General features: G+C 40.6%; 2 protein-coding genes across 2 annotated transcripts; one reads left to right on the top strand and one right to left on the bottom strand.

Moving 5' to 3' along the window:
• The first annotated feature begins 558 nt into the window (after positions 1-558).
• Positions 559-11201, top strand: aldh3b1 (aldehyde dehydrogenase 3 family, member B1). Its single transcript, XM_053443561.1, has 10 exons — positions 559-802; positions 2463-2631; positions 3316-3426; positions 4374-4494; positions 4755-4840; positions 5862-5943; positions 7151-7543; positions 8594-8760; positions 8854-8953; positions 10418-11201. The coding sequence occupies exons 2-10, from the start codon at positions 2470-2472 to the stop codon at positions 10603-10605; spliced, it is 1410 nt and encodes a 469-aa protein (XP_053299536.1). The 5' UTR covers positions 559-802; positions 2463-2469; the 3' UTR covers positions 10606-11201.
• A 500-nt stretch (positions 11202-11701) lies between these two features.
• Positions 11702-17405, bottom strand: clpp (caseinolytic mitochondrial matrix peptidase proteolytic subunit). The gene is made up of 7 exons (XM_053443562.1): positions 17287-17405; positions 15755-15856; positions 15078-15149; positions 14893-14989; positions 13750-13937; positions 13529-13634; positions 11702-12538 (listed from the first exon to the last, which is right to left on the bottom strand). Exons 1-7 carry the CDS (start codon positions 17296-17298, stop codon positions 12309-12311), a joined length of 807 nt encoding a protein of 268 aa, XP_053299537.1. The 5' UTR covers positions 17299-17405; the 3' UTR covers positions 11702-12308.
• Between the last annotated feature and the right edge of the window lie 801 nt (positions 17406-18206).

Here is an 18206-nt window from a genome sequence, read left to right as displayed (position 1 = left end):
GAGTTGCAGCCAAATCCAATGTAATTGAAGTAACTGGTGATTGATTCTTCAAATGTGAAAGACAAAAAAAGGCATTATTTACACCAAAATTTGTCTGAAAGTCCTGAGAACCTCTTCTGGAGCTGCAGTGAGTGTGGATCATAGTGGCTTACTGACACTGGGATGTACCACAGAGCAGTATGGAGACATTTTCTGTTTCTTTTTTTCTATACTGTTTGAAGTGGGTCCCCAGTAACTTCAATTGTATTGGATTCGGATGAAACGCTGTGAAGATCTGAGGCTCCAACAGTGTGTTGTAAACTCAAACAACTCACCCACCCCTCTATAGACATAGTGCTGAGTAGATGATCCAATTTTCCTTTTTCAATGAACTATTGAGTCACTATCAAATACAAATAGTTTACTAAGTGCCCGAGGTGTGCAAGTTATACAAAGAATTGGCTGAGCCCCACCACTTGTAGTGTTCTTCACTCTTGAGCTTGTTTTATAACTCTCCCTTCACACACTTTATCACAGAGACTGAATGAGGATGACGTCAGCTCTATCCTTCCTTACTCAGGTGACAGGGAAATCCAGTCGGAACTTGCAAGGTCACTTCAGCGTGGCCTGACTCGTTCTTCCAGCTTGTTATTCAAGGCAGACCAAAACCCCCCGTCTCCTCCTCCCATCGCCTGTGAGGTCGAACCGGTATCTTGGCTTGAAAAGGAACAACTCCCGGAAACACTCGAGACTCGTCAGTGTGCAGCAGCTGGTCGTTGCGGGGTCTGCGGGGCTGGTGCCGTTTGAGACACACAAGTCAAAGGTAGATTCAACCACACGTTGTTCGTCATTCTGTTACATTTCTGCTCAGTTTGTCAAACCCTAGTGTACTAATTCAAAAAATTAACATGGAAAAGTGTGTAAAAGTAATTGAAAACACGAGTTCCTGAGTAAATGAATCAGGACCTGCTCGTGACGCACTAACGAAGCTGGAACGCCGTGTGTTTGCCGCCAGTTTGTGTGAACCCAACACGTGGTCTTGAAGTCTTGTGGTAAATTCAGTTTACGGGTATTTTATATATCTTTTCTCTCCAGCTGCAAAATCTTGTTCCTCCTAAACACATCCAGTGATTTGCTGTGGTTTGGAAGCTTTTGACGAATGAATGCGTGTTTATGGGTCAGAAACTCTTCACGTTCTAAAAGTGTCATGAATGACCAAACATTGAATAAACAGATTCATATTGTTACACAGTATTCGCCGGTGTTGATCATCTTTCAATCAACATTGCGTCATCGCGTGCTGTGCGCATCATTCATTACACCATTTTTTTCATAGCACAGCGAAAGCCTCACCCGGATAGCTCTGCCTCTGATTGGATAGTTAGGATAAGAGCATCAGAGCAAGCCAATCAGAGGCATGGTAGGGCGGGTCCATTTGTCATCCAGGTAAAATCCTCACGCGCCCTTTCCCTGACCTGATTAAGTGACCCCATTAATAAGGGCAACAGAACATGGGACACTGGGATATGTTGGACACCTGAGCCCCACTCTCTTATTTCCTGTTCTAACAAAATCTAGTCAACATGACTTGCTATAGGTTAGAATGGATATCATGTGACTGAATTCCCAGGCTGGGGATGATCAGGAAGAATTTTGTTTAGCACAAAGAACACTAAAAGCTGAGTCATGTCTCCTGAGTTTGCGGTCTCCATTCATTCTTATGGTGTAAGAAAACACTTTAAAAAGATTCCAGGTCACAGAAGTCAACATAGCAGAAACATGTCCCACATTACACAGATTCCCCCTAATGTTAATTTAATAAGGGTGGCCCACTCTGTCTGTTGCAAATCAACAGTTTCAATAAAAAGGTACCAGCCCATAGACGGTTGAGTTGACTCACAATGTATCATCAGGTAGTTGCATCACCCTGAAGACTGTGGGCCTGTAGTGATGCAAATTGTGCATCAGGAAATGAGTGACAATTTGACCTTTCGGGTGAACTAAAGTCGATGGACTAAAAAAAATAAAAGGGAGAGGAGTATACCCACTTCTTCAGGTTCTTCAGGTACCTATACATCACTATACATGACTACAGTTTATACTATACAAATATACTTAAACTGCAGTAATCGTTGGTATCTATTTAAACTGTACACTTAAATTACATTGGTCCTCTGGCTAGCTGGTGTTTGTCACAAAAACTGAAGAGAACTTTATTCAACAGCAGCCATTTTAACATAATAACCGCAGGCAAACACTGGCATTACTAATCAATGTAGGTAAAGTAGCCTTGATGAATGTGATGAGTAACACCTCTCTGTGTGTACCTGCTATTCCATGTCAAAATGGCTGCTGTGGAAAAAAGTCAAATGAACGACAGTAAATATTTAAAAGGTTTTTGTCTGTTACACCTTCACAAATGCGAGTCTTTTGCTTTCTTGTCTTCATGTCCACTTATTTGAAAGCCCTGTTTTTGTTCCCAGTGAAAGGATGGAGACCCAAAGCCAGGTTGTGGAGAGGTTGCGGGAGACGTTTCGTTCAGGCGTCACACTCCCGGAGCAGTTTCGACGAACACAGCTGACCAACCTCATAGCCATGATCGAAGAAAACGAGGAACAGATTATAAAAGCGCTTCACAAAGACCTCGCCAAGGTACAAGACTGTGCTCGTGTGTCTCATAAGCCGAAGTCCAGAGTATAGGGTCCACTCTTTCTGTGGAGATTTCCATTCACACATACACAGCTCAGCAGGAGATTCTCCGCTTGGAAGAATTCAAAACAACACAGAGCTCTCCAGAGCATTGAGGTGAGGGGTGATGCAGGATGTTACGTTTAAATTCTGCTGCGGAGATCACGTGTCATTTTTTACAGTACATCAACACTGGTTTGGCTCTTATCATCAAAAGCTTGCTGCAGATCGTCGTCTGTGTCTTCTATGTATAACTCTGCTTTTCTGTTATGTAACCAATGCTGAGCTATTTATTTTATTTTTATGTCTGCCGCATATTAGAACGTCATCATCACCCCTACTCACTCATAGTAAATCCTGTGATGATCTCCTGCTGTGTTCTCACACACACACATACACACACACACGTTCCTTAAAACATAGCAATGCGAGAAGCTAACTGAGCTCAGCTGTCCCTATGCAGTTCAGTATTAACACCAATCCTGACACATTAAACGCCAACATTACAAATATTAATTGTACATTTATACAAAAATATTTGAATTCGTACATTTTTGGTTAGAAAACACAGCACTGCATATATTTGTTTATAAGCTACAATCCAACAAGCACTAACTTCCCTTTCTGGTTGCCTCTCTTTATCCTCAGCCAAAGTTTGAAGCCGTCCTGTCTGAGGTTGACATATTGATCAATGAGCTCTACTATGCCAATGCTAACTTGAACAGCTGGATGAAGCGGGAGTATGTCACTAAGAACCTGGTAGGTTTTAACACAGTTTAAGCTCTATTACTATTTTTATCATAGGCCGTAATTATGGGATGTGCTGACAAATTTGTGCGACTAACATTGCAAATTATTCTAATGTGTTGTCACTGTGCTATCATTTGGCCTGCTGGACATGTCTACATCACTGCAGCAAGGCCACAATTTAAACCTATGGTTGTCAGAAAAGAGAGGGAGAGTTTTTCAGCTGGTGGTAAAGTGGCATCTTGTTTCAAGCTGCATAACCAGTTGAGCCACCATTTAGCATTTATCTTTTATCAGGTCCTTCGCTGTTTTCTAAATATCCACTATGGTCCAACAACAAATTGGAGGTGTTGCGTCATTTCAAGGTTATATTAAAGTCAGCAAAAAGTCACAAGGCAGGTTTTACTCCTCATCAGGAGAAAACTGGCATTAATGTGTAAAACGAGTGGAATGTTGTTTAAGTTGCTCTTTTAAAGTTTTGATTAGAGGCAAGCAAACTTAAAAATGAGCGATGTTCCGATACTTTTTTCCAATTCCTGATACTGATTCCAAAGGGTGTACTTTGCATAATTACCACGTACAGATCTGATTCCATTTATGATTGCTGTCATTGTTGCATGGCCTGGCTCGGATTAAACCTTCGAAAAACATACAGAGAATGATTGCCATACAATTATTTTGTTATTTAGTCAGACATAATCGGAAAAGATCGCAAATAAATAAATGTATGAATACACTTAAACTGCTGTTAAAGGGCAGCCACAGTTTATAGAATTAAAAACCCTTAGTGGTGCCACCCCGCTCGATCATACGGTGTTTTACTTTCCAATGTGAAATATTTCAAAATTATGTTGCAAGCAGGTGTTTGCTTTGTTATTTTCAGAAGATTGTTTATGTACTGTGATTTCAAATTGTATTGTTTTCATTGCCTTTTGGCTATTCTTTTTGTTAATTTTAAGGCAACAAAGCTGGACGACTGTTTTGTACGGAGAGAGCCATTAGGAGTTGTTTTAGTCATTGGGGCTTGGAACTATCCCCTGCAACTCCTTTTATTACCCATGGTCGGAGCCATTGCAGCAGGTACGATTCACATCCATATGACTGGCAATAATCAATCTTTTTCATATTCCTATAAATTAAATGACTAGTGCTAAATCAAACTTTAGCTGGTTTCATTTATACTTTTCCATGTCACAATACATTATATCCAGTCATCTAAAGCTATCAGTGGTATGCCATAGTCATGCTGTGTTTGTCTACTCTCGGTGAAGTTGACCTCTATCACAAAGTGACGTTAGATGAGGTGATGTCTTTACTTGCTGGTTGATGTTTCCATCTAGGAAACTGTGTGATCATCAAGCCTTCAGAGATCAGTGCAGCCACAGAACAACTGATAGCAGAACTCGTCCCAAAGTATCTGTCTCAGGTAAAGAAAGCCTAACCCTAACCCTCTTTTTGATTCAGTCCAGAACCTGTAGTGCAATCAATATAATAAACTCCATAAACTGTTGGTCCAAGGTAGTAAAATAAACATTTCAGAGCCAGAATGTCACTCAGTAGAGGAAGTGCCTCCACAAAGGCCGAACAACTCGCCATGTCTGTCTAGTTCTCATAATACAAAATTAATTTTGCTTATAGAATTTTTTATTAATATACACTATAGAAATAGACGGAAATTGCCTCCCACATAAAGGAAAGCTATTCAAATATACAATGAATTGATCCAAGCTCTGTTATTGACTATCTTGTATGCTGTTTTCAGGCATGAACTCTTGAAAATGTCTTAAATTTTGTCAGTCCATTTTAGAGTTTGCATTGAACATGTGAAGAATGAAGCAGTATTTCCAGCTTGTATTCTCACACAGGCTCACTCGGACATTTTAAGGAAATACGGGGATCGGCAGGAAAGTTTCAGAAAATGTCTCGAAGCCACTGACATTTGCGTTCTGTGTATGTCTGACAGCAGCTATAATTTATTCAAGTGTATTGCACTCTGCTGGAGGTATAAATTGAAATATTTCAATGGATATTACCCATAGGTCTTTAACTACCCAAAAGATTCACTAGAAGGCTCCTGAGTCACCTCCCCTGAACCTCCTACAGGACACTCTCAATGACCATTAAAACCTCAGACTCCGACTGGATTATTTGACCACAAAACCTCCAAAACAACCCGTTGATCCTACTGAATAAACAATAGGATCCATAGAATCTTCTTTAGTTGCTGTAAATAACTTTTGACGTGGTGAATGAAATGACAAAACCCAACAAAGTGTAAATAAATGAGTCTCGAGCCACGTTTTTCCATTTTAGTGGAAAGTCTGTAGTTCTGCTCATATTGGCCATGCTGATGTTTAGTCAAGACAATAGAATTGAGTTGTCATATTAGACCTTTGAGCTTGGAATAGTAAATTTAACACTTAAGAGTATGACTCTTATTTTGACAGGACTGTTATGCAGTTGTTCGGGGTGGAGCAGAGGAGACCAAAGCACTTCTGAAGAATCGCTTTGACCACATCTTCTACACAGGTACATATATCTGTTTCCATCTACAACGGTCTACAAACCAGAATGTCAGCAATTAGTTTTTAGACTTTATAAAATGTTTATCAACAGTCTATATTTAGGGTGTGCAAATGTGAACTGTTTGCTTCCATCTGCGTTCAGCTGCAGGGCAAATTGGATTTAGTGCTTCAACAGCATTAAAAAGAATGTAACCTATAGACAATTCAGTAAACTTACTAATCAATTTCAGTGAGTGAGGATTTCATTGAGTTTGCTAATATGACATGCAATGGGGCATTGATGACACCAGACCACATTAGACTGAGGCAGATAAAAATGTGTTTTGCATTGATTGCTTAAGAATATTTATTTTCATTTGTGAGAGGAAGACTGTGCCTTTAATATATAAAAAAGTGGTCTTTGTGTTTGCAGTTGTGCATTTCCCTCTGATAGTAGTGTGCAGCAGTCCAGCGAACTGGATTCCTATTGCATGAACCAGCAATCTGCCTCACATACGCTGCTATAATGTACAGTTAGCAATCTGTTTAAGTATTAAGTATATTTTGAGACAATATTTTAACCGATTTTGGTCATTTTATTATCTGTCGATCAGAGACTGTGCAATATGCTGGTATCTATCATGTGAGAATTGTAAAACATCATTATTCTCTAATTTATAATGTGTCACAGACTGGTCCCCACAACAGTCTCAAACCACCTAATCTAGTCATCACCAGAATCCGATGTTGTCTGTGACACAATTTATGGACAAGAATCATCATGATCATGATGGAGCCAAGAGCTGCTGTTACAACTTATCAGCTCCATGATCCAATATCCACCGTTGGTTGTTTCAGTTCAGTGAGGGGAACATCCCAGTCACAGCCCCGCTCAAAACTTTGATAGAATTGAGCAATTAAGTTGGTTTTGTTGTACAGAAAACGAGACACACATCCCGATCAACAGAATGAATCACCAAGTGTGGCTGCAGGGGGCGCTGTTACTTACTAAATGCCATAACATCTGCAAGGGCATTGACACCATTTAATCAGATGGAAAAAAGGTAGAATGAATGGGTAACTATGAAATGACTTGTTGGGCTTTGAGATTTCGATCATATTGCACAGCCCTACTTCCAAGTACTGCCGCAGCTTTGCCTTGAAATGTAATTCATACTCTTCAGAGGAAGAATCCATCCACTTTGGATACTGACTTTCTCTTTCTCTTTTAGGTTCTCAGGCTGTGGCACGCAGTGTCCTGGTGGCAGCCTCCGTCCACTTGACTCCAGTGACCTTGGAGCTGGGGGGCAAGTGTCCTTGCCTGCTATATGGTGCGGTGAACATGGCGGCTGCTGCTCGCCGCCTGGTGTGGGCAAAGTATTTCAACTCTGGTCAGAGTTGCGTCGCACCGGACTATGTGCTGTGCACTCCGGCCACACGGGAAGCCCTGCTACCTGAAATACAGAAAACCCTGGTGGATTGCTTTGGCACGGAGCCTCAAGCCTCTCCCGACCTGGGCCGCATTGTGTCACCACGACACTGGACGCATCTGATGGAACTGCTCGGGAGGTCCAAGGGCAAAGTCGTCGTGGGAGGAGAGGGCAACCAGGAGGACAAGTACATAGGTAGGGTTAAGAAGCAGGAGAATAACAATGCTCTGCACCTCATGAGCCTTGTTTCAGGCTCTAACATCCTGTACCTTAAAATCATAACTTTAAATCACATGTCGAGCTACAGCAGCATTCTAGTGTAACAATTTAGTTGTTGTTACAAACATCTCCCTTTTTATACCTGAACTGAAGAGATCATCTAACTATACATCTGTCTTCCCTTTTGTCTGTATTTCAATTTCTCAACAACTGTTCATCTGATCGACTTCAGACTTGTATTGTCGAGGATCCAGATTCTTTTTATTTTTTGGGAGAAACATCTAGTTTAGGGCCTTTTAAACTAGATGCTTAATGGGACCAATGAGGTTGTCAGTGACATAAAATGTCATCACACCAAATATGAAACCCGATATAGTCACTAATCAGCCTTCACAGCCTTGTTGTGTTTTTCATTCTCTTCCAAGCTTTCTAAGTGGAAAAGCTTTTTCAGACGAGGTACAGAGACCACATTTACAAGTTGAAGGCTTTCTCCCAAAAGCAGTGTTCATCTGCCGAGATTATCTTGCTCAACACAACCTGCTAGTGTCTTAAACTTTTGTCAGTTTATTTTCTGCAATTATCCAGAAATTATTGGGTACTTACAATTGGCTGCTTGGTGAGGGAACACAGGTGGCGCCTCCTTCTTGGTTGGCCTATAAAAATGTCATTGCGGCAGCAGCCTATGATGATGACACCCTACTACTCCTATGTGGAACAGGAACGTTTTGTGCTCCTTGTTTTACATTCTTGTTGACACATATCCGTCCCTGGCGCCTCCTTACAATGACATGCAAGTCCTGAAAGATTTCAAGCAATGATTTGTTGGGTCCCTGCATGTTTTATCTCTCAGCTCAGTCATGATGACTTATGACTAGGTTGGTGGTAGGCGCCAACATCTGGGATAATTGTTAACATTGCATTGGTTAATACATTAAGTGCTGGCCTTTTCCTCTCCTAAAGAAAGTGGATTGATGGCAAATGTGTGCACACATGCTATAATGCCTTCTGTCGTTGTCCTCTCCCCAGCTCCCACAGTGTTGGTGGACGTGGCTGAAGATGATGCCCTAATGCAGGAGGAGATTTTCGGCCCCATCTTGCCAATCATCTGTGTTGATACTCTGGAGGAAGGCATTGCCTTCATCAACCGTCAAGAGAAGCCACTGGCTCTCTATGTTTTCTCTGAAGAATCATCTGTAAGAACGCACAACTATGCAGCCACCCACCTTTACAGCGCCCTACCTCATGTTGTCTAATATTTAACGTCTAACTTTCTTTGCTTTTTGGAGGTGGTAGAGACGGTGCTGAAAAATACCAGCAGCGGCGGATTCTGCTCTAATGACGGGATTTTACACATGACCCTGCCAAGTCTGCCCTTTGGAGGTGTAGGTAGGTTTGACCCTGATCTAATGCTTTCGCCACTTATGTGTATGTTGCTCTGTTGGTCCAACAGGAAGTATTTGATCCCTTAGATCATTGGAAAAAGCTGGAAACGTGAAATTAGTTTACACAGAGACGTAATCTGGGCAATGACATCAAACTAGAGCGTAGTGTTTTGCATGCATTTTTCTGCTTTAGTATGCAGATGATTTGTATAAAGTCTCTCAGCTATGTCCTTCAGAATAATTGTATTGTGCCATCTTAAAATAGGTTATCTTGCACTATATATATATATATATATATATATATATATATATATATATATATATATATATATATATATATATATAAATACACACACTATGGTTAAATGTGGAGTTTTTTTAATTTACCAAGTAAAAACGTATTACATGAATGACAATTGGAAAAATTACAACATTAATAATATTGGCATTGCATGCTCAGCCAGTCAAGCCATGTTCCTAATATTAGGACTGGCTAAAAGGACGGTGGACATTCATGCATTTTAAGTCCTATTGCTGGGCATGCATAAATGGTTAAATGAATGTGATGTTAACCCTTCAAGCTTAATTATACTTTATTTTTCCGCTATCGACATGCATTCTAGTCTATCCATACACTTGTGTTGTGCCTTAGCATTTCAAGAAACAATTAGCTTAAGCGAGGGTCACCTCTTCTAGGACACTGTTTTCAAAATGTCTAAAGTTGTGCAGGTGCATAAATGGAATTACTTTCTGAGATTCTGAATCTCTCATGGATCATTTCCAAATAGGAAGTCGAGCAACATTTATATTGGTCTGCTCTGGCAATGCACCCAATAGTTGTTGGAATAATTCAATCTGGAACTAAGTTTTAATACACTGAAGGTTTCAGGACAGTATATCGTACGGACTTTAGTTTTGTCCAGACTTCAATTGTAGTGCCACAATGATGTTTTTCTAGTTGAAATGTTTCAACAACTATTGGATGAATTTCCAGTAAATCTGGTTGAGACATTCATGTCCTCGGGATGAAGTGAAATAACTTTGCTGTTCCCTTAAATATCCTTTACGGCCATTACTGCATCCAAATCAGTTTTAATAGTGTAAAAACTTGATTTGGTTTCTTACAAAATATTATTGAAACTAACTAATTAGATTCCATTAGCCTCAGCTGTACTTAGTTACTACTTGCATTCAGCAATGTTGTATGCTAACATGCTTAACTGGTAGTGATCAGCATGGTTCTTTAGAACACGATATTATGCTGATGTTGGCTTTGTTCCTCTTTCAAGCCTCTCACGGCCTTGACTGACTAGTTTCTCTAATAATGTTGGAGAATATTCTTTAAGTAAACTTGGAATTTTGGTTTCTCAGTCAGTTGGAGTCTTATATTTTGAATAAACACTGGAAGATGCAAGTTCTCCTCTGTATAACTGGGGCTTTTTTTTGACTGACTATATGGTCTCTGCAGGTTCCAGCGGGTGGGGCAATTACCATGGCCGCTGGGGCTTTGAGACATTCAGCCACAGACGTGCGTGCATGCTGCGTGGCTGGGGCCTGGAGATGCTCAACGGCCTGCGTTACCCACCTTACACTGAAAGAAAACTAAGCTGGGTGCGCTGGAGCGCTTCACCAAAGAGCATGTGCTCACTAATGTGAAGACAGTGTGTATGTGTGTGTGAAGTTTTTATACCATGAGAGCAAGAGTGAATGCTGGGGTAATGAATGCAGAGGATTAATCATTCTGTTTTAAACCTGCTGTGAAAGTTGTTTGTGTACTGACATATTTTGGTATTGTTGTCACTTCACACTTTATACCTTTCGTTTCTTTTCTCTAAAGCAGCCACTTTAATAACTTTGTTTTCTTGTCACTGAATCTAATTTGTATCTACAGTGTTTTTATTCTACCATGTATTTTGTCTTAAGGTAACATTCCTACCTTTTGTAACTGGGTTCTAAATGTCACATTCTTCACTTTCTCTGAGCTCATGTGTTTTAGTTTACACACATTAGAAAAAAAGGTTAGTTTTTAATTGATAAAACCCTTTGATATAAGCTCAGATGTTAAAATTTCAGGGATTTAACTTCCTGTTCATGTTCATCTTCTTGCACTGACATGAGTGGTGAGGTGGATTCTCATGTATTTAACAACTGCAATCCATTTCACGGTCTGGTTTGGTTTCTCCTCTGTAGTTTGGTCTTTTGATTGGTCGTTCTGTTTTTAGTGAAATAATGTAAATAAATTCAAAACTTTACTTTCATTACTCAAATATTCACTCATGCACAGGTGACATTAGCAGTAGGGTCAAGGTGTTACACACACATCTACATCTGAACGCACGTTAAAGCCCTTTTTTCTTCCACTGTAACCTCAACACTGACATTGATTTACGATAATCTGTCACTTTGAGTACTTGCAATAATTATATTTTATGTTTAGTCAAATCACAACATACATTGTATCAAGGCTTTTAATTTAGGTCGAGGCATTAAAAATTACAGAACACAACAGTTCCCACAACGAGCAAACACTTTTACAACGAAGGAGAAACTCATTAACTAGAAGAAACTTCTAGTCGCTGAGGCCAAAAATGTTCATATCGTCTTGATAATTAACACTGTCACTTTATTTGTTAGACATATCTGCTCCTGAGTGAAGATTTTAAACTCAATGAGCAGAGATCAACAAACCAATTGTGTTCAACTCCGCAGTGTGGATGTATATTCGGATAATGAACCGCCAATGTTTTGTGAATTGTGGTCAAAATAATCATTTATTACAAATATGAATATTCAAATACAGGTAATACAAGTACCGCTGGGCATGTCTGCAGCTAAGGGGTACAGGAAAAGAATACTCCAGATTCGTAACAGCCTTCCTCTTCCCCCAACAAACCCAGAGTGGAGTATCTTCTTCATCTCTTTCTACTTTTCCTCAGCGTTGAGTCATAATCAACTTGCATGTGGATAGATTCCTTTGTCACTGAACAGAGTACAAAGACACCAGGAGCAATCCACAGGTGCACTCTCACATAATGTGGGGGAACAAAAAATTATGCATTACTACTTATACTAGTAACTGAATTTGACTTATTTCATAGACCACATATATCAACATGTCAAACAGTTAAAAACAAAACTGTCCAACAATGAATTCACTCCATGTAAAAGGTATGTTGCCTCCTGATAGTTTAAGCCAACATGGTGTTACCACATGTGCATACTGCATAGTGTTGTTACTTTGGGGGGAGAGAGTGGCTACTTAAGACGACCATGGAGGAGGGGCTTTGCTCTCGGGAGCTGTCAGCCACTGAATCCTGAAGAAGTGCTTGCAGAAGTGAGACAGCTCTGCCACAGTGTGTTCACGGCTCAGGTTTGTAGGAGGAGGGGAGGTTGGTCCCAGGTGGGGCCTGCTCCGAATCGTGAGACTCTGGAGCTGGAGTGGTGCTGGCTGCAGTGGCTGCTGGCTCTTTCTGCACCAGCTCAGGCTCGTCCTGGCCAGCCTGGGGCGGGTGGACCAGGACCCGGTCTATTATACCGAAGTCCTGTGCTTCAATTGGACTCATGTAGCGATCCCTTTCCATCACACCCTCTAAGACACAGGAGAGAAAGAAAACATCCTTTTATGACAGGCCTATTCCAACGGATCACTGCATTCTCTGCTCTCCTTAAAAACAGACCTCCTTCCATTAAAGACTTAAATGTACACCCACATGTTATTTACTGATACTGTCAATGTGAACAGGTGATAAGTGGAGATGGGATTACATTAGACTGAACATAAAGATGGACAACACGACTCCTCTTCGTCCCATTATCCAGAAATGAAGTAACAAAAATTTGTGCAATAAGAACTATCTAAAACGAGGGAAAACATCTTTGAGAAACGTGTATTTAACGTCTACTTGGACTTTAGTTAGTTCCATGTCCCATCCGCTGTCATGGAGGAGTCATGGTTTATGACCTATACTGCAGCCAGCCACTAGGGGGCAATCAAGAAGCTTTGGCTACACTTTTAGGGAGGCTGCATGTCATCCATCTCTATATTCTAATCTATGATGATTACAAGAAAGATGTGAAGAGGACTGAAGAGGAGAGTTGGTTCTCTCTGAGTGACAAGGACAACCAGCTCAGGTTACTATGCCTGTTGCAAGGAATTCATTTATAATAACCAAGTTATAAGTGACTAGTCATTAGTGAGGTGGTGTCTTTTGTTTTAAAGAACTTTCTGTTGGACTGAGTTTATGAAGTTAGGCAGGAGCGGCTGCAGTGTCAGCTGGGTTAGGTGGTGCAGCAGGCAAAGGCAGGAAGTAACGTATTCATTCCAATTTGGAGATCACACGATTTTGTTTATAGCACAAATACACCAGCCTCAGCTCTTATCACCACAAACTCCCTCTGTGGTCTCACATCGGGTTCAATGGACTTTATGCAGACTTTATACTAGAGGGCCAGACGGAGAAAGTCTGTACATTTTCATTCACACATGCACCTCCTCCAGAAAAAGTGCGGAGAATCTCCGGAGTTCAGTGCATGTCTGGGAGCAGAGTGGGGTTGTAGCTAAAGTGCTGAGAAAACCTACCAATGGTTGTCAGCAACTGCCCCGTGTGTTTGGCATAGATGGCATTGATCTGTCTCTTCAGTTTCAGGATCTCTTCAGCCTGGATGGCAATATCTGTGGCCTGACCCTGGAGACACAACATACTGGAAATATTACTTCGCTGGTTCTGTTAAATAATCGCTTCCACACTTTTGGCAGCTTTACTCCATATTTGGCTTCAGATCAGATTTAATGGCGCTTACCCTGGCACCTCCTGAGGGCTGGTGCACCATGATCCGGGCATTGGGCAGTGAATGTCTCATCCCATTGGTTCCTGCTGCCAGGAGCAGGCTGCCCATGCTGGCAGCCTGGCCGACACACCAGGTGGAGATGGGATTAAGGATGTACTGCATGGTGTCGTAGATGGCCAGACCTGCTGTTACCACACCGCCTGGGAGGGGGGAGGAAAGAAAACAGATGCTGAACAGATCTATCGGCTCATACTTTGACAAAAATGCTTTTATTGTATTGTAATCCTCTGAATAATCAAGTTGTGACTGAACGTTGAAATGAAAAAATGAACTAAATACTGAAATGGAAACTTGAAAATAGAATGTGAATGTTTCCCTTTAGTAATAATTATTATTTTCTTTCCAATATTCCATAAATATTTTGGAAGAACAAAGATACTCACTGTCAGGAAATAAATTATTTGATTATCCGGAACCAGATTAATGCTAAAGCTATGGGCTGTCAATCAAATAGAGGTATCAAATCTACAGATAGAACATCCCTAAAATAAGAAACTACTATTTCACTCAGTAGAGTGCATTCTAATTTATTAAGAAAATTTAAGAAAATGTATTAAGAAAAAAATAATGAATCAGCATGAAATTATTGAGTAACATCTATATTATGACATCGGCTAATGATTAATAAATGATTTTTTTTAGGTGATTTGAAAAAGACAAAAAAGGGATTTATGTGTATTAATGTTGTGTTATTTATATTAATTTTTGTCTTCCTTTTCCTTTGTGTAAAATGTATTAATTGAATGAACAGACTTAACTAATCTAACGACAACTCTGCCAGGGCCCAACAGCCCCCTTCTAAGACCACAACATGTTATTCACTTTATCAAAATTGGTATTTTGATCTGCACCGAATTGCACACACTCAAAAATATCAGTCCCCTAAACAGGACAGATTTTTTTCATTAAGATCCATTCATTGTTCTTTGAGAAATCAAGCAAAATGTCCTAAACATATGGATCAGATAATAACCATTACAGTTTTGAAAACTGCTATTACCCCATTTTCTAGAGTAATACTTCAATTTCCAGGACAGTACAGTGGTTTGGACCATGCTCAAGTTTAGGACAGCACGTCTTCAGTGAGGCTCTTACCAGGACTGTTGATGTACATGTGGATGGGTTTGTTGTTGCTTTCTGACTGCAGGAACAGCAGCTGGGCAATAACCAGACTGGCGACTGTATCATCAATCTGAGCAGAGCAGGGAGAGAACATGTAAACAAGAGGAAACATCCACACTTTACTCTTCATCAACTTCCACTTTGAGGACAACACTTACAGGACCCATTACACAAATGATTCTCTCCCTCAGGAGGCGGGAATAGATGTCATATGCTCGTTCTCCTCTCCCCTGAAAAAAAAAACACAAGTAAATCCTAAATTACCCAAAACAAAAATACACCAAAACCACTGAATCTAGTGAGATAATAAAAACCTACATAGTGCAAGCATACTGTACTGTTTTTTGATTGGTTTGCTACTTTCTACACCACTGAAGTCAGTTTGTTCCAATATATGAAACCGCCTTGAATAAAAAATAACAGAATACACACTGGAGACTGTTTTTAAATCTTTGAGACTTTCCCGTCAATGTGATCAGAGATTCTTGGACGTGGGAGGATTTAAAGCTTGCAGCAGAAGAAATTACTACATTTACATTGTCTCCCGAACAAGTCAACAACAGAGGGCAAATCACATCTATGAAATCAATACAGCTGTTGGCACTTTGCTGTGGGGATTAACTAAAGCCGATTTTTGCTGAGTTTTCCTTTCACACATGCACAACACAGCAGGAGATTCTCCGCTGAGATGCGTTCACAACAAATCTCCGGAGCGTTCAGGTGAGGTTTGGAGCTTGGTGGTATTAGACTAGGTCTACTTATTGAATTCTTTGGGCATGTGTTTGTACAGAGCAGGATCAACACACAGCCGACCAGTTCAGGTCATTTCACTCACCGTCTGCTCCACAACCATCGGTATAAGAGGACTCCTCCATACAGGACTGTGGTGGATGGACCGGCTGTGTTGCAGTGTCAACCCTCCGATTTGCAATACCCTCTGAAAGACAGACATGCAGAAAGAACCACAAACTCATTCAGCAATTACAGCCCATTGCCATGTAATAAGAGGAAACAAGTGTCATTGACAAATGCAATGGGAAAAAAATTGAATGCAATACAAGCGTCCACAATCTCATATCATGATACTGGAATTTCAAAGTGACACCAGAACACAGTGACAGTATGTGTCCAATGACCATTTTTGGAAATCTATCAAAATAGCTTAAAAACTTCATCTTGGATCAAAGCGAACATACTTTTTAAAATTTGAGAGTTCTATTCAAGCTTGACATACCCTAACCAAAGTATTGGACTGTAATGAAAGGTTTATTTCATGTACACATTTCATTGGAATGCATTTCTTTTTTATCTTTTCAACTAACTGCTGCTCGAACCATGGCATTTATTGAGTGGGATCATTCCATTTTTAGGTATTCTATCTTTAGAAGTTTGTTTCTCAGTGACCATTGAAAGTGCAGTTGTGGCTCTCCCCTCATTTATTTACATAGGAGTCTGTTTAGTTAGTGAGAGAAGTTGTGTAAATGACCATGAAAAAAAACACACTAAAAAGAAATCTTGTATCGTGATAGAGAGCAACTGTACACTAACCTTTTCAATCAAAGAATTTGTTTCCACTTTCGTTATTTCCATTATAACATATAATAGCAAATTATTATACTACTTAAAATCAGGGAACACAATATATTCTAAAAGATATTACACATGACATCTATTGTACTGTCTTCCAGCTGCTTTTTTTGAATACTTAGAGATCCTGCAGACGTCTTTTGTTCATTCTTCCATCTGTTGATATGAGCCTTGACTTAAATAATTACATCTGTGAGTAAAAAGCTTGTCTAAACTTGAATCCGTCATAAGTACTTCAGCGTTAGAGGTTGTATCCAAGATCTCTTTTTTGGACAATGATTTATAAACCACAGATATTTTGTGTGTCGGATCCAAGAGGTAACGTGCATCTCTGGAAGGTAAACATAGTGTTGAATCTAAAAGTGCAACTGCACGTGTCACCATGATCTCACAGCCCAGCTGAGCTTCCAGGTGTTCCCAGCACATCAGCTCTGCTTCAGCTTGTTAGCAGTGAGCTACACAGCCTGTCCAGAAGCCAGAGGTCCCAGCACCATGTCCACAAACTCCCTGGGACCTCCAGTGAACGTTAAATATTTACTGAATCTGCCTGTGGCCATCATGTGGGCTCCACTACGCAGTTAGCTAGCTACTCCGTGTCCCCAGAGGAGTCGGTGTGGAGCTGACAGGTTTAGAGGTGATGACATGAAGCAACGTTACACAAGCTTCGTGCTAACGCGGTCAACAACACGACACAAGTACGACACTAACCAGCGACTTCCTATAAAACCACGGATTCCCTGTGACACATACTGGTTCAGTAGAACTGCTGCTAATACTCACACGTAACAGCATTTTGAAATCGTCTCCCCCCGTGTGTGACCCCCCAAGCTCCTCCGGAAACTATCTCACTTTGACCTTTGAACCGTCTTCTTCTTCTTCACTGTGCTTGGCTACGGATCGTGTAGTTAGCGCCCTCTACCGAACAGCTACACCTACTGTCAATGTCCCCATTAAAGGGATAGTTCACCAATAAATGAAACTTCACTCATCATATAGGTCAGTGGCGGTTCTACATGGAATTGCGCCCCGGGCGAGACCCCCTCCAAGATCAATCCAAACAATTATGCACAACACAGTATAAGTTACAAATGCCCAAAAAAATAAAAAACAAAAATGAATGCAATACGCTTCCGTATTCTTCTGTTGATTCTTTTTTTTTATCTTGCCATTGACATAGGCCATCACTTCTCAAAATAACTTCATGACTTTAATGCTGTATCTAGACCCACATACATAAATCGATTTTGTCCTGTATTGTTAAATGTTAGAATATCATATTTAATCAAAAGGCTGTTATGTGGGGTGGAATTTCTAGCTCTAGGAGGTCCAGCCCTCCTCCTTTGATGTGCACCGCAGGATGATGTGCGCCGCAAGATGATGTGCGCTGCAAGATGATGTGTGCTGCAGGAGGATGTGCGCTGCAGGATGATGCGGCCACAGGACAATGTGCGCCTCAGGATGAAGTGCGCCGCATGATGATGTGCACCGAAGGATGAAGTGCGCATCATCCTGGGGCGCACATCGGCGCACATTGGGTGAAGTGTCTGAGTCCACAAAACACTTCCGAGTCTCAGGGGTACAACAAAAAAAAACAACTTTAAATGCTGAGATAATGCTCCTGTCTATCTACCTATCTATACACTGACTTCTATGTAGTTCATTTTACATTACAGTGTTGCTTAAATTGTATGTAATACACA

The sequence above is a fragment of the Pleuronectes platessa genome, chromosome 16 (genome assembly GCF_947347685.1).
Source record: "Pleuronectes platessa chromosome 16, fPlePla1.1, whole genome shotgun sequence".
Taxonomy (NCBI): domain Eukaryota; kingdom Metazoa; phylum Chordata; class Actinopteri; order Pleuronectiformes; family Pleuronectidae; genus Pleuronectes; species Pleuronectes platessa.
The sequence above is the reverse complement of the archived record's forward strand: the minus strand, read 5'-3'. Positions and strand labels throughout refer to the sequence as shown.

What these genes read in the sequence shown, in the direction of transcription:
- aldh3b1 (XM_053443561.1), top strand. Translation starts at nt 2,470, where the DNA reads ATGGAGACCCAAAGCCAGGTTGTGGAGAGGTTGCGGGAGACGTTTCGT. An exon ending in AGTATGTCACTAAGAACCTG is followed by an intron (nt 3,427 to 4,373) that starts GTAGGTTTTAAC and finishes GTTAATTTTAAG; the next exon opens with GCAACAAAGCTGGACGACTG. An exon ending in TCTGCCCTTTGGAGGTGTAG is followed by an intron (nt 8,954 to 10,417) that starts GTAGGTTTGACC and finishes TGGTCTCTGCAG; the next exon opens with GTTCCAGCGGGTGGGGCAAT.
- clpp (XM_053443562.1), bottom strand. An exon ending in TCATTTGTGTAATGGGTCCT is followed by an intron (nt 14,990 to 15,077) that starts GTAAGTGTTGTC and finishes TGCTCTGCTCAG; the next exon opens with ATTGATGATACAGTCGCCAG. An exon ending in AGCCCTCAGGAGGTGCCAGG is followed by an intron (nt 13,635 to 13,749) that starts GTAAGCGCCATT and finishes TTGTGTCTCCAG; the next exon opens with GGTCAGGCCACAGATATTGC.